Below are 16,783 nucleotides of genomic sequence, written 5' to 3'. Positions count from 1 at the left end.
AGGAAATATTTTTAAACATAGCAGGCTAATTTTTCTTGTCAAAAGCTTATTTTCAATGTAACATACACTTTATGTAAAGATAGATACCATATTTGATGTTTGTTCAACCTTGAGCTCTTCAGTATATCCAGGCTTAATTGTTTTTTAATGTTTTTAGAAAGTTTGGTTTGTTTGTTTTTTTTTAAATGAAGGAAATATTTAAAAGTAAAAAACAAAATCTCCTCTCTAAATTCATTTCCCCCCCCCCTTTGGAGCCTTTCGATTAGAAGAGAGACCTCGCGAGGTGGAAAATGAGAAATAAGTAGCTCAGTAAGATAATTTCTTCTACCAAAGTTCCAAAGCATAATTGGAGACTGAAAGGATCCTCTAGTAAGTGTCAGGGGTTTATAGTGTAAATACACATGTGTTAAGAAGAGAGCTAAGTGTTCTAGGAAAAGCTTTGTCCAGAGAGACAAAACCAAGGGCAGCACAGTACTGTCAACAGCCCTGAATGGGGAACCCGAAGACTCCCACTGTCACTCACTAGTTATATGACCCCAGGGCAGCCTCCACGGGCTCAGTTTTTTCAACTGTACAATGAGGTGCCTTAACCAGAACCCTTCTAGCTCTACAAATCTGTAACTCTAAGGATGTTTTTAGTGACTGGGGCATCCCAGCCATTGCTATGGGATGTTGGGTGTTGGGCCTTGTGCCTCGTGAATTTGGTGATGACTGAGTCTCTTTCATTAGCATGAGGAGGTGGTCACTGTGGGTTGGGATATTTATGGAATTCAGCAAATTGAGGATTACCAGTATCAGAAGAAACTGCCCAACCCATAGTTGCTTTTAGAGGCAGAAAACCAGAGTCACCCTTGCTTTCATGAAAAGATAATGCTTTCAAATCCCTCTGGAAAGCAGAGCACTCACACAGATACAGTCTCATTCCATCTTTATAAGAGCCCTGTGAAGGAAATAGACCAGAAATAACTAGTCTCATTTTACAAGTGAGTTTGCAAACTCTTATTGTGTGCTTATTACACATGTATGAGGCGGCATGCTAGGTGGAGTGGGAGTACCTAAAAACCACAGGGTCTCTGGTCCAGGGAGGTCCTTGGAGAAACTGAGGTACACGGTGAGTTGCCTAAGATCACGGATTTCCTTTGAGTGAAGCCAGGATGAAAATTCTAGTCTCCTGACCTCTTGGCTAAGGGCTTTTTTCTCTGTGTCACATTAAGAGGACAACTCATGTAGAGTTAAGGTCCCAGTTTGCTATGCCAGCAAGGAAGATAATTTAAAAGCTAAATATCTCTAAGTCTTTTTTAGCTAACCTCATTTTAAGAAGCATGGATTTTGTTTCCATTTATATGAGGCATTAAGAAGATGTTTCATTTCCATACCAAATGAAGTCACCGGTTGATGTTTCTGTAGATGAAAAACAGAGATTAGAAATTTTAATTTCACATTCATGCTACATTTATTGTTGCTTTATACCCTGAAGGCCCATTCGGGGATTTAGGTGTAGTTGGTGCCACATTAAGAGAGAATGCAGCTCCTCTTTCCTCTTGCGTTATCACATTCCTCATGCCTCCTCTGTGATCCTGTATCAAGCGCTTTATCTTTCCATTCTCCCCTTCCCGTAGATCCAGCTTTCCAAAATTGGGCCACCTTTTATTATCAAGAGCCAGCCAGTCTCCAAACCAGAGTCTCGCGCATCCCCTAGCACGTCGGTCGGCGGTGGGAGGAACACAGGAGCCAGGACCCTTGCAGATATCAAGGCCCGGGCCCAGCAGGCAAGGGCCCAGCGAGAGGCCGCGGCAGCCGCTGCTGTGGCTGCCGCGGCCAGCATCGTCTCCGGAGCCATGGGGAGCCCAGGAGAGGGTGGAAAGGCGAGAACCCTGGCACACATCAAAGAGCAGACAAAGGCGAAGCTCTTTGCAAAGCATCAAGCCCGAGCCCACCTCTTCCAGAACACTAAAGAGTCCCGGTTGCCTGTGCTCGGCTCAAAGGATGGGCCTCCCAGCTTAGAAGTCTCTTCTGCCCCTGAAACAAAAATCGAAGGGTCTACTGGCGTGATTATTGTCAATCCAAACTGCAGATCTCCTAGCAACAAGTCCGCGCACCTCCGGGAGACCAGCACTGTATTGCAGCAGTCTCTTAACCCAGCTAAACTTCCAGAAACTGCCACTGACTTATCTGTGCATAGCTCTGACGAAAATGTACCTGTGTCGCATTTATCTGAGAAAATTGTTTCATCTACCTCTTCTGAAAATAGCAGTGTGCCCATGCTTTTTAATAAAAATTCTGTCCCCGTGTCTGTTTGCAGCACTGCTATGTCGGGAGCAGTTAAAGAACATCCCTTTGTGAGTTCTGTTGATAAATCCTCCGTTCTAATGTCTGTGGACAGTGCAAACACTACGATTTCTGCTTGTAATAGAAGCATGTTAAAAACCATCCAGGGAACTGACACTCCGTGCATAGCCATCATACCAAAATGCATCGAAAGCACTCCTATCCCCCTCACGACAGAGGGCTGTCGTGGATCGAGCCCCATGGATGACAAGCAGGTGCCACTGTCCAGCAGCAGTGCTAGTAACTTAGTCTCCAGTCAGTACACCTCTGTGCCAACTCCCTCCATCGGGAATAACTTGCCCAGCCATCTCTCCACTAGCTCTGTCTTGATTCCCCCAGCGGGAGTTAACAGCAGATACCCTTCTGAGAAGATAGCCATGCCTGGGAGTGAAGAACAGGCCCCCGGACCCTTGGGTACCACTGTGAGAGCCGCCCTCGGCTGCAGGGAGTCGGTAGCAGTCACAGACGCCCTGGCTGCACGGCCACATGTCGCAATGTTTACTGGAAGCATGCTAACAATAAACTCTTACGAGAGTCCTCCCAAGTTGAGCGCTGAAAGCTTGGACAAAAATTCAGGGCTTCGAAACAGGGCAGACAGTTCTGGGAAACCTCAGCAGCCTCCGGGGGGCTTTGCACCAGCAGCCATAAACAGATCGATTCCATGTAAAGTCATCGTTGACCACAGCACCACGCTGACCTCCACGTTGTCTCTGACCGTCTCTGTCGACAGCGCGGAAGCCAGCTTGGACCTCCAGGGCAGGTCAGTGAGGACAGAAGCCTCCGTCCAGCCCGTGGCGTGTCCTCAGGTATCTGTCATCAGCAGGCCTGAGCCAGTTGCAAACGAAGGCGTAGATCACACTTCCAGTTTCCTTGCTGCTCCCGCGGCAAAACAAGACTGTAAACCGATGCAGGCGGCCTGTTCAGGTCTCCGAGAAGGACCCCTTGTTGTTCCAGATAAGTTAAATGAGGCGACTGCTCCTAGTAATAGCTTTGCTGAGCAGGCACGGGGCCCAGCCACTTTCCAGAGTGAAACAGACACCACCTGTAGCAATCAGTACAACCCAGGCAACCGGATTTGCTGGACTGAGGAGGGGATGAGGGGCCCAGGGCAGCCTCTGGTTAGTCACTCTGGTTCAAGTAAACAGAAAGACTACCTGGAGCAGAGCTGTCCAAAGCCTATCAAAAGCGAACACGCTGGCTACTCACACATGTCAGAACTTCACCCCAGGAATCTCATGACAAATGTCCCTCTCCCGGTGAAGTCTGAACCTCATGAAGTGGACAAGGGCTTTAGAATGGACACCGAAGACTTCCCCGGCCCCGAGCTGCCTCCTCCGGCCGCAGAGGTCGCCCCTGGTGTGCCACAGGCACAAAACGTGAAGGCCTCCACCTCCGGCCCCATGGAAGAGCCGATCTCCTTGGCTATGGACCCCCTGAAAAGAGTCCCCAGCGCAGGGAGCTCCGGCTGCCGTCTCTCATCCGTGGAGGCTAACAATCCACTGGTGACACAGTTGCTCCAGGGCAACCTGCCTTTGGAAAAAGTGTTGCCTCAGCCCCGACTGGGAGCCAAGCTCGAAATCAACAGACTTCCTCTGCCTCTTCAAACTACCTCAGCGGGTAAAACGGCACCAGAGAGGAACATTGTAGAAATGCCGTCCAGCTCTCCAAATCCAGACGGGAAGGGCTACCTGGCAGGGACCCTTGCACCGCTGCAAATGAGAAAGCGAGAAAACCACCCCAAAAAGAGAGTCGCCAGGACTGTGGGGGAACATACGCAAGTTAAATGTGAGCCAGGGAAGTTGTTGGTGGAGCCAGATGTTAAAGGGGTGCCTTGTGTCATCAATTCGGGCATGAACCAGCTAGGACACGGCCAGCCTTTTAAGCAAGAGTGGCTGAACAAGCACTCCATGCAGAACAGAATTGTTCACAGCCCTGAGGTCAAACAGCAAAAGCGGCTGCTCCCCTCGTGTAGCTTCCAGCAGAACCTATTTCACGTCGATAAGAACGGCAGCTTCCACCCCGAGGCTGGCATCGCACACCGGCAGCAGTTTTACCAAATGCCCATGGCTGCCCGGGGCCCCGTCCCCAGCGCCGCGCTATTACAGGCCTCTGCCAAGACCCCAGTGGGCTGTAACGCGTTCGCCTTCAATAGGCATCTCGAACAAAAGGGGTTGGGAGACGTTGGCCTTTCTTCAGCACCTCACCAGCTGAGGTTAGCCAACATGATATCCCCCAACGTGCCCATTAAAGAAGGCGATGACGTGGGAGGGGCCGCGCACTCCATGCCGAACAAAGCACTGGTGCATCCCCCGCCCCCGCCGCCCCCCCCACCCTTGGCTTTGCCCCCGCCTCCCCCACCGCCACCTCCGCTACCTCCACCTCTTCCTAATGCAGAAGTCCCCTCCGATCCGAAGCAACCGCCGGTTGCCATGGAAACCACTAAGCGACTTAGTTGGCCACAGTCCACGGGCATATGTAGCAATATAAAATCGGAACCTCTTTCTTTTGAGGAAGGTTTAAGCAGCAGCTGTGAACTGGGCATGAAACAAGTTTCCTATGACCAGAATGAAATGAAAGAACAGTTAAAAGCATTTGCGCTAAAAAATGCAGATTTCTCTTCCTATTTGCTTTCTGAGCCACAAAAGCCTTTTACCCAATTAGCTGCTCAGAAAATGCAGGTGCAGCAACAACAGCAGCTCTGTGGAAATTATCCAACAATACACTTTGGTAGCACGAGCTTCAAAAGGGCGGCATCTGCAATTGAAAAGTCCATTGGGATTTTGGGAAGCGGCTCCAGTCCTGCCACGGGCCTGCCTGGTCAGAACGCTCAGATGCCCGTGCAGAACTTTGCCGACAGCAGCAACGCGGATGAGTTGGAACTGAAATGCTCTTGCCGGCTGAAAGCCATGATCGTGTGCAAAGGCTGTGGGGCCTTCTGCCACGACGACTGCATAGGTCCCTCCAAACTCTGTGTGGCTTGCCTGGTTGTGCGGTAAGAGCTGGTGAAAGATGCAGTATCCCTTTTCAACACGGAAAAGCCAAACGGCGTCAGCAGCAACAAATTGAGTAACTCAGTGGTTTATATCGTGATAATTTATTTTACTTTGGAACAGATTATCTTTTCTCTCTGGGATTATTTACTTGCATTTCCCAGAAAGGGGAGGTCACGTCCCAGCAGAGTGGCTCATCAGCATGTCTTTTACAGATTAAGTTGCCATTCCCAGCTTTGGAAAATTTCTGTCCACGTGTATACAGGTCACTACCCCATTCGTTATTATTATTATTATTATTATTATTATTATTTTTAATCCAGGTGTAGATAGGAAAAGGACATTTTTAATTACTTACTGCTAACCAGAAATGCAGATGTAGAAAGAGAACGGGAAAAGCGATTTAAGGTGGTTGGTGATTCATTCTCTTGTAGATTAACCATTGCAACAAAGGCTTTCACGGTTGACTCTTCCGGACCTACCTTTACCACAGTGATGCAATCGTATTTGGAAAGGGGAATCTTATTTAAATGTACGATTCCTTGTATTTGCTCCTATCTCAAAAGATACATTAAAGGAGGTATGCCATTCATGAACTCCACTGTCCTTATTCTCTTCCCTCCCTTGTCACTCTTTTCAGAGCCTGGCAGGATGTCTGGCTCTGCCTTGGACCTTGTGCACACATTGTAGTGAAATGTGTCTTCTACCTGAAGTTGCAGTGTGGGCCTCATGCCCGGTAATCTGGTTCGAGCCCTTTGACACCTGATACCGTCAGATGAGTTGACCAGCAGAGGGCCATAGGCCCGTAGGATTTCAGAGCGTCATGTGTAGCTTTAAAGAGCAAGTATGAAAAAAAAATGCCCTAAAATTAAAAGTAAGCAAATAAAACGCTGTGTATGCAAACACGTACAAATGGGTTGTAATGTTAATACTGGTTCATTCTGTTCACTCTAAAGACAATTACTAAACACTAAAAGGGAGGGGGGCAGAAATAATTGTAGCCCTTTATGGATGACACCAGTACATTCTGGCTTCCGACTCTGCAGAGGTTGGCCACCTCTCTTTTAAAGTGTCACTGCTGACAAAAAGGAACTACCAAAGGGTGAAGTGTTGATAGATTTCTGAATAATGTTTTTCTCATGATTCACAATCTATATATTTGACTCGAAAATAGCCCTTATTTTAAAAACCCGTTCTAGGTATCGCATGTTTTGGGGTTTTTAACCCCCTCAGGTGAATTCAGTACATTCTTCATATTTGGGGGAGTGGAACTGCTTTTGAAAACGGGATACTGCATCTTACAATTATGGTCCGTGTTTATCCAGTGAAGTCTGAATGTTGAGGATGGGAGCTACATTCCACATGCTTTGGCCACCCTCATGCCAGAGAACAGCTGTAGGTCAGCAGGCTCTGTTCCTTAAAGCAAGTTCAAAAGCACATGCACATTGTGGAAAGATGAAAGGCAGCAAAAACCACGCCCATTTAACTTCAGGTTACAGAGCACAAAAGGCGGAGTGCCATTAACCCACTGATTGACTGTGGCCGTAGAATTAAAAAAAAGAAACAGAACATGGGGGTGGGAGGGATCATCTGTATCCAGGGTAAGAATGACAGACATTTTTGCATCAATGTAAACGTCTGACATTCCCTTAAAAACGTGTCTTAAAAATTACCTGGAATGAGCAGAGATTACATTCCTGGGGGGGGTGGGGGGGGGGAGAAAGAACACTTGTGATTTTTTTTAATAGTATTCCACTATGGTACATGTATTTTTTTCCTCCATATTTATTATTGTGATGTTGCCAAATTTTGTTAGGTGATGCAGACGTCACATTTATTAAGAAACTGCTAATAGTGAAAGATACTTAAAAAGAAAGAAAAGCAAAGAAGGGTCTGCCTCCGTGGCTGAGATTTGGTGCTTCAGTACTTGTGCTTCTGTTTTTCCACACTGAAAGGAACAAAGTTTCATGACTGAGAAATTAGCAGGTGCACTTAACCAGCCGGTCCAGGGAAGGCAGGGTAAGTTCCAGTGGATCCTTACTTAGTCCACTCTGCACCAGGTTGTGTTTGGGTGGCGTCCTCTCTGTGGGCTGCTTGGCCTGCAGTAGTATCTTGGTTCAGAAAAGCATGCTCTAGTCTCACAGAAGGGCACCCCTCAAACGGAGACACTTGTATGCCAACTCCTTCCAGATCCAGTTGCCGCTCTTTTGGTCAGGTACTGTCCACACCAGCAGATTCAAAATCACTACATCAGTAACTGGCACGGTGTTGAAAGACACTTCATTCTATAAAGCTTTGCACTCTGTATACGACATACAGCTGAGCCTGAAGTGATGCTGAGCTCATTATCAGTTCCATCTTTGTGGAATACTGCCTGCAAGTTACTGGGAATAAAGTGTCCTTCTGTATGTTTTGATTTTTCACACAGTAGGTGATTTTTCACATAGTTTGGGAGAATTGATTCTTGATCGGGCATGGATTCAGTCACCCAGGTCCAAAGAGGGTATTTTTTCTGTGCCCTTTCTCTATTTTTGCCCCAGTTTATCTTCGCTGTGTTCACATATGGTTTATATAACTGAAAAGTTGATATCTTTGGGCTAAAATAATGATGGAAGGAAAAATTCAGAAGTAAAATGTGGGTCAGATATTTTACAAGTGTCCACTTACATATATATATATACATATATGTGTATATGTATATATATATGTATATGTGTATATATATATATATACATACACACATATATGTATACACACACACACACACACACACACACAAGCCAGTATATTTGGATTAGATAAATAGGTTACTAGTTTCCTGATTTCCACAGGTGTCTGCCTATGTGCAAAGGTAGTATGTTATTTACTACATGGTTATTGTGTAATGTGCAAATGTTAGTGTGTGCATTATCCTGATTATTGGACACTATGATATCCCTATCAGGAATAGAACTTGCACATGTAACATGTAATTTTTTTTTTTTTTTTTTTTTTTTTATCACAAAGGATGTATTTCCCTAAGTAGCACTTTTGGAGCAGGGGAAGGAAGAAAATGGCTATTCCCTAATCCCCCTCTTCTATGATATGCATATGCCTGAAGTGTATAAAAACATTTAGGTAGATAATGGGCATGTTAATAAGAACGTTCTGATGCAAATTCATTTTCAAAATGAAAATATTTTTCCTTTTCCAAAGTGAGAATAGCAGAAATGTTGGTGAACCCAGAGCACCACAGTTATATATAATATTTCTCTGCTAAGGTCTAGTTTGAAGGGGAAAAACTTGAAAACAAACCTCTGAGGTTGAGCCTGGTTGCTACAAAGACTTTATGGTGGTATGTGTTTCTGGGATGAGCTATTATAGCAGGTTTAGATGACTTCTAGACCTCAGATGTTCTTAGTCGCTCAAAATAAGCATTCAAAGCCCAAGAAGCTCGTGCATATGGTGCTCCGTAACGCAGTCAAGAGTCCGAATACGTGACGCCGCAGCCCCATTTTTAAACCCTCGCCCAATGTCAAAAGAGGAAGTTACTGTGGCCTTGGTTTCCCAGTTCCTTCTCGGTCTGTTGAGGTGCCAGGGTAGAGAAGCCGAAGCCAGGCTTAGGGTTGCGTCGTCTCTCCAGTGTGGACGCCAACGCCCGCTGAGCATGCAGAGCCCAGAGTCACTGTCTTTCTGTGTTTCTAGAGAACAATGTGAAGAGTCCTAGAAAAGGAACTCATCAGACTGTCAGGGGCCTATGTAGCCAAAATGTCACTGAATATAAAAATCTTCAGTCCTCATGCTTTGTCACTGTAAAGCGAACAAAAAGCATTTTTACTATAATTTAAAGGAGCTGCTTTTTTATAGCACATACTATTTCGCTTTGTACTATATTTGATAGTTGCAGAATAATTTAGACTGTAGAAAAACTTTGTTGTATTTGTACTGTTCATGAATGTTTCAAAGAAAAGTGCTTTACTTGGTTGCCATAATTTTCTTGTACTGCTGTATTTCCCCCCCTGCTTCCTGGAAACCTAATCTGATTCATATTTTCAGTACAGTACAATTTTTTGTTTTTTTTTTAAATGTGTGTTTGTGTGTGTGGGTTTTTTGTTTTGTTTTGTTTTGTTTTTGGTCAGTATTCTGAATGTTTACATCTGTTTGACATTAGCCATTTAATGCCTTTTTAAAAAATAAAAATAAAAAAAAGGCGGTATTACTCCTACAGTGTAACAGCAAAATGTGAAATCAACCCAAACATAACATGCATGACAAACACAGATTGGGGGCGAAGGCCCTGAACATACAGACATTTTCTATCAGCATACAGAAAAGAGAAACCCTCCTTCAGTCCTCTACCAAAGAATATATTGTTCCCACAGGAAAAACTCAGAAAAGGTGTGTAAAACCCTCAGAAGGGAGAGCAGTTGATTCAGTAAGACTGCTACAATTTAATACTGTTATGCTTGCTTTGATACCTGACTAAATGTGACTGAGTGCAACGAGCATTTAAACAATTTTTAGACAGTGTTTTGTTTAGAATTCAGGGATCATGCATTCTTTAATGGTGCTGTTTTTTTTTTTATTTCTTTTCTACAAAGAAAAAAGTGTTGCCTACAAAAGTGACTGCTCACAATACCATAAGTTAAATGAAATGTTTGTCTCTTCCATGTTTCTCTGTTTATCCCTTTCTCAAAGTAACAATTTGGGTTTCAATATTAAAATATTCTGGAGAAAATAAAGAAATTCAACAGTAAATCATTGTCATTTTTAATTTTTTAATGAAATGTAGTTACATAAAATGTGTTAAATACATTGGAAATTTCACTTAAGATTATAGGGAGGAAGAAAAACACATACTGTTAAGTTATCTACCCTTTCTGGTTTGGTGAATTGTCAACATACAGTTCCAACTACTGTTAAAACTGTCCAAAACTGAAACCTATTTGAAATTCACAGTATCTGTTGTGCTTACCATTTAAAAATATATCTGGACCTTGTTTTCATTAAAGATCTTGCTAATTCTTTATACTGAAAGACATTCAGGTCAAATTGTTAATTACCGTATTTAATTTTAACTTTCCAAATGAATTAACTTTCCAAATTGTTTTTTAAAACAATTGGGTTAATTTTTTTCATCTTGCATTGAATATTAACAGCTACAGTTATTTGCAGAAAATGCTGTGAATCATTCAAACAAAATCGCGTCAGTTATACTGGTTAAAAAAATACTCATATCTTTACAGTAAGATGAATCAGAAAGCTTTAAACATGATTGGCTAAATTTGAGTTCAGCTGTTTTCATCTACATGGAAAATGCTGTCTTTGGCCACCAGATGGCGAAAGAGTATGTTTACTTTTGGAGGGGGGAAGAAAAGAACAAAATATGCTGCTTCCTCCATTTATAAAAATGAAAGTCCAACTTATCCAAGTAAGTCAATGGAAAATGGATAATTCTAACTGATATTTTCACTACAAAGATGGCAGTCCTTTTTTTGTCCTATTTTTTCCCTTAAAATATTTACAAAGTGCTTTCTTAATTTTATTTAACGTGGAAGTTTTTTTATTTTCATTGCATTACTCCGCAGGCATCCTTTATTTCAAAATTCATTAGAGAAAGTTGAACAGTCCAGAATTTTAAGCCGATGTTTATTGAAACTGATCTGAATGCTTATATAGTTTTGACTCATTTATTCTCATAAAATTGGTACGGTTATACAGTTTTTATATAAATATTCTATTATTCCTAATATATTAGTGTGGCCTGGTTTGAGTAAAAATTGCTCTTAGCATCTGAAGTACTTATTTGTATCCATCATAGGCCTTATCTGAGAACAAGTAATTTGCCCAGTGATTCATCAAGTTTCACATAGACGCTTCATTGTCATCAAAGATAAGTATTTTATTTTGAAAGAACTTAGCCAGAAGAGAAGTTGATACAACAATTTGGGCTTTTTTTTTTTCTCCTGCAGAAGGCAATTGAACAGATATCCTAGAAAATGTATTCGAAGACTTTAATTATAGGTTGCCTAGACTTAATGTTTCAATAAATCATTCCCAAGTCTTTAGCCTTCATTGTCTGAATATGAAAGAGATATCACAAATTATCTTCATATAAATAAACTTTTAGAGTTCTAACAGTATACTAAGCAAATACAGCAATTTCCCAGAGTTGTTCCCGAAAGGCAGATTGTACTTAAAAACATAGTAGATAATACTTGTGAAATGCTAGTACGGAGTGCTGCAAAGCACATTATCACCTTTATCCTTAGAAAAATTCTTTAAGGTAGGCACTGTTATTATAACCATATAATAAATAAACCCGAGGCTTAAAGAGTTTAAAGAAAAGAATACACAGCAAAAATCTGAAGTATAATAGCATTGCTCAGAGACCAAAGCCTATCCTCTTATTTGCTACGAGATGCGATGGCCACTGTGCAGACTTCTATATACTGGGGATTCTGAGAAAAATAAGAGGGTCCCAAACTTAAAAAAAGTACTGGCTGGTGGGAAGGATGCTAAAATAATTTTAATATGACAAGAGTATAATCAAGACATGTACAAGGTGCAGTGGGGAAGAGAGAACCAAGTGGGTGAAACCAATCAGGGCTGCCGCTGGATGAGAACAAAACCTCCAGAGGAACATCCCTTGCCCACACCTGACATAGTATGGGGGCGGGGGCATGCTCCTCCCTGTCAGCCTCCCCATCGTTTCTGCTGAATGGGGCTAATCACTAAAGACACAGTCCTGCCTGATAATGATTTCTGCAACGTGTATAGTCTTTTACACACTTTAGAGCTCTGTCCCCAGGCCCTTCTTACATGGATCTAGGATTTTGTTTAGATGTTGGTAATGTTGATTTGTAAAAGTTAACGACATATGGAAACAAGTTTGTGGCACCAGATGTCCTTGGTGGTCATTGACCTTTTAATACTTTTATTAGATCAATGTGACACACATTTCTACATTAAAGAGTCAAATTGTATTACAGGGACTACAGCAAAAAATTGCCGTGTCCTGATATGAGATGCAATGTGGGCTATTCTTTTTTTAAGGGAGAAGACATTGCTTTTGACTACTTATGTTATTCAATGGAGTTCAGATAAGAAAACAAAGAGCGGGTCTTGCACCTGTAAGTTGCGGGTTTGGATTGAAGTCAGGAAATTCACAGTGCCTCATCTACTACTTGTAAGAAATCAAAGCTTCCCACATTGCTGGTGATCACAAGAGGGAAATGTTTTGGTCACGGGGGAAAATGAAAGAGCATAGATGAGACGGCCGACAGATAACACCAGGATATATGGTGCCACAGATCAACTTCACCTATATCAATATTTTTCCAAGCAAACATTGACTGGATAAGTGAATCCTACTGCTTCATTCTTTCTAACCTGTAACTGGAAACATAGTGGTAGCTGTTACCATACAGAGAAGCCTGTTCAGCAGTTCCCAGTGGCCTCTGCCCTCTGCATGTTTTCACGCCACTAGGGTAGGAGCACGACTTTGGGCTGTTCACATTCCTATTCAGTGTCTGACTCACCATCTTCCCCAGGGGACAAAATCATCTTTGATCAACTCTTATACTATTTTTCTTAAAGCCACCTGGCAAGCGAATATTTTAAGTATGTTAATAAGTGATTATTTGATGAAATATCAAAGTAATACATTAATAAGTGTATATTGTATGAGAAATTTGTTATTTCCCCCAAAGAGATGCTTTAACTTTCTTTTCTACCTACGGAGAGTATGTCGGTTCACTGAATACAAGCAGAGTGTACTCCTTGACCCTCAGTACTTGTAAGGGGATTCCAACAACTGGGTCATTTTTGGTGCCAAGATTTACCCAACCTACAATGAGCAAACTTGTTTTGTTTGATCACCCCATCTAGGTGCTGCATTATAGGGGACAAAAGATTTCACTGGTGACTTGATTCTTCAAGAAAAATAGTTACCAAGCATTACTTTAGTGCTTTAGAGTTGTATCAAAAAACACTGTCATAAAATAAAAGGAATTTTCTCAGAAAATGCCATTTAAAAAAACGTAACTTTACTTCCAGTACAAAATGCCATTTAAATATATTTTTTCCAGGAAACATCCTATTTTCCAGAACAGCTTGGGTGTGGAATGGGAGAATAATTGAGCAAATGGAAGTTTTGGAGAGAAAAATCTCCTCTGAAGTCATAATTTAACTACTTTAGGTTCAGAGTCAAGATATTTAGGCAATACAGGAAGCAAAGTACTCTTCTGCATCTTCTACTGGGGGAATTATGCTTTCTTACAAAATAGAAAACTAAAAAGAGGGAAATCTCCTTTGTATGGAGAATGGTCTGTCACCCAATTTGGCTCATCTGGAGAAAACAACACAGATGGTATGGTTTGCTTCAGGATTGTGATTTCGTGCCCTGCTTGATTCACCAGACAAGGTAAGTCAGCATCTCCTCATTTCATTTTGGATTCCACTGTCGCAGTAATAGGTTGCGATGTACATTAACAGTGTTTTGTCACTAGACCTTAGCAGGAAAATGAACGTTATCTTCTAGTTAAACTTGAGGTTATTTTTCCTATAATTTTACATCCAAATTAATGAGGGGATGCTTAAAAAAACCTTTGCAAGCTTAATAAAATTTTGGATGACTTAGAAAGCTCTCTGGCCGAGACCTAGTAAATCATGTCTTTTTTTTTTTTTTTTTTAAGAGAATATCAAACTAATTTATCAGAAAGGAAAACCTGGGCTTTACAATTGGCTATTCTTACACATGGTCATTTATTAAACTATTGTCATGGGATATTTCTTTGTCTAATTTGCCTGTGAGGATGGATATTCAAAACATACTTCAGCACATAGATTGGACCTGTTCTTAAGGTTTGCAGTTGGCTCATATAAATATGGCCAAGAAAGAATGATAACTTTAATAATGGGAAATGTGATTTCCTGACCCATGGTTCAGCAAATAGATTTATGCAAATCTGAAGAGGCTCGCTCCTGCATGAGAAACAAATATCTCCCTTGACTGTGCACAATACAGATTTCTGCATTCTTTTGCAATCATTTCCTGAGTTATAGTTTATAGAGAGCTACCATTCACTCATAGTGAGCCTTGTCTATGTAATACAACTGAGACCTACTGAACAGCTGGTGTAATATTCATCTATGTTGGTCTCTCTATCTGGTTCCATCATGCATAACGGAGGATAGTCCATTCATGTGCACAGCAGTATTTATATCGTTGACTTCCTCTGTACCAGGCTGTATCATGGGTGCTATAATCCTGAAATGAACAGTCAAAATTCCGAACTTTTTATTCTTGTGTCGGGAGACAGGTAACAACGAGATAAATATATGACATATATAGTAGGTTTGAAAATGGCATGTGTTACAAAGGACGGTATATCATGGTAAGGGCATGGAGTATTGTGGTGTGGAAGTTGTAAATGTATACGGGGTTCCCAGGGAAGATTTCCTCACTGAGAAAATGGTATGGACTGTGTCTCCCCTCAGAATTCGTATGTCAAAGGCCTGACCCCGTATGTGACTGTCATAGAGATAGGAATTATAAAGAGGTAATTGCAATTAAATGAGGTCATAAAGGTGGGGCCTGATACCATAGGTTTAGTGTTCATATAAGAAAAGGTATCAGTGTTTTTTTCTCTCCACCCCACTCCCCACCATGTAAAGACATAGCAGGAAGTGACATGTACGATCCAGGAAAAGAAATCTCACCAGTGACCAAATCAGCCAGAACCTTCATCTTGAACTTCTAAGCCTCCAAAACCATAAGAAAATTAACTTCTGTGTTTAGGCCACCCAGTCCATGATCTTTTGTTGTGGCCGTGCAAGGTGACTAATATAGAAGGTTATTTTTAAGTATAGAATTGAAGAAGGTATGAGGGTAGAGGAGCATGCCAAGTGGATATCTGATGGAGAGGCCTTTGGGTTATCGGTAAGAGCAAATGTAAGGCACTAGGTCTCACTGTGCTCTGGTAGATAATTCACACTAACGTCTCTCTCATTCTCAAAATGGCCCTCTAAGTAGGAGAGGTTCTTACTAAAGGCAAATAGTCAACTTCCTACGCCTTGCGCGCCTACCAAGATATTTGCATGACTGATGGGATCAGCTGTTTCCAAAGGCCCGCCATGAGAAGAAAGTGTAAGTTTCCTAGTAAATGATCAAAATAAGTTACTTTTCCTTTTGCCCATGTCATTAGGCTTCTCATAAAACGTTGGATTACGTGTCCACCAAGCAAGATATTAAAAGGGCCTCATGTGTTGTATCATCTGGTGCCTTGCCAGGACGAAAGCCACCTCTGAGAGCTAAGAAAGTAGTATGATGCCCATTTTCAGAGAAGGAAAGTAAAGTCAGACAAATTAAGTCACCTGGAAAGGGTTCTCTGTCTCCCAAACCGACCCCCTTCTTACACCACACAGTTCTAGCTCCACGTCAGTTTGGGTGAACTACATCAGAATGTGCTTCTCTGCCACAGCCCCCTTCTAGTTGTGAGTAGCTATACATTTTAAAGAAACTGTCAGCAGGGATGTTTTTGTCTGGTGGAGCATTTTACTACATTTCCTTCCAAAACCTCTAAACAACACATATACCACTTTAGGACCTGTAGTTAAGAATTGCACCATGTTAAAGCAACCTGGCCATATTGCTATGAGGGATAGCAATACGTGTAAACTGCTTAGCATAATGTTTGTTGCTTGTAACAGTCACAATAAATGATCTCTAGTATTTAAAGAAGCGTTTTCTTGCCCATAGTGTCTCCAAAGCCTGCATTTTAAAGTTGAAAATGGGCTCAATAAACACCAGTATTCCCTTGACATCACTCTAACCTTAGGACATGTCATCGTTTCCCCTTAATAAGGGAAGAAATGGAGACGAGTGAAATTTAAATGTTTCTCCCAAGTTTGTGCACTTCCTTATTAATGTTATTGTTGAGATCCTCTGACTATATAGTTTGATTCAGAGTGCCAGTGGTTCTAAACTTTAGTATGCTTTTAAATAGCTCACATAAATATCCCAGAAGTCTGGGCTTCAAACTTGACATTCTGACTTAGGATCAGTCCAAGTAATGCTGATCAGATGGTTCTGATTCGCTCTCAGTTCAGGATCTCTCCCTATATAAAAAATTAATTTACCACTTAACATCGGAAACTTGAAAAACATCAGCTATCTTGACTTTTCAATTAGCGACAGTTGTCTGTAAGAGTAAATGTTAGAAAAATTGGTAAATAATTGGTAAATGCTTAACCAGAAGAAATTGTTTATGAACTAGTCCAACCATATGAGGGAATATTATTCATTTGCTACATACAACATTGTAAAAGATATTTAATGACATGGGGAAATAATTCACACTGTATGAAATGAAAAAACCCAGAAGTTTAAAGTATTATGTAAAAAGAAAGACTTTATTGTTGAAAAAAAAAAGTACACGTCAAAAAATACTATATGTGTGTGCATATATGTATATATGATATCT

At 41.6% G+C, this 16,783-nt stretch overlaps 1 protein-coding gene across 1 annotated transcript in view; it reads left to right on the top strand.

Moving 5' to 3' along the window:
- The window catches only part of ASXL3 (ASXL transcriptional regulator 3), a 177,591-nt gene extending 171,677 nt beyond the window's left edge, over positions 1–5,914 (top strand). The window contains exon 13 of the mRNA XM_058692400.1: positions 1,620–5,914. Coding sequence (XP_058548383.1) covers positions 1,620–5,324 — 3,705 coding nt within the window. The 3' untranslated portion in view covers positions 5,325–5,914. The remainder of the gene's footprint in view (positions 1–1,619) is intronic.
- The last annotated feature ends 10,869 nt before the right edge of the window (positions 5,915–16,783 follow it).

Source organism: Neofelis nebulosa, chromosome 11 (genome assembly GCF_028018385.1).
Source record: "Neofelis nebulosa isolate mNeoNeb1 chromosome 11, mNeoNeb1.pri, whole genome shotgun sequence".
Taxonomy (NCBI): domain Eukaryota; kingdom Metazoa; phylum Chordata; class Mammalia; order Carnivora; family Felidae; genus Neofelis; species Neofelis nebulosa.
The sequence above is the reverse complement of the archived record's forward strand: the minus strand, read 5'-3'. Positions and strand labels throughout refer to the sequence as shown.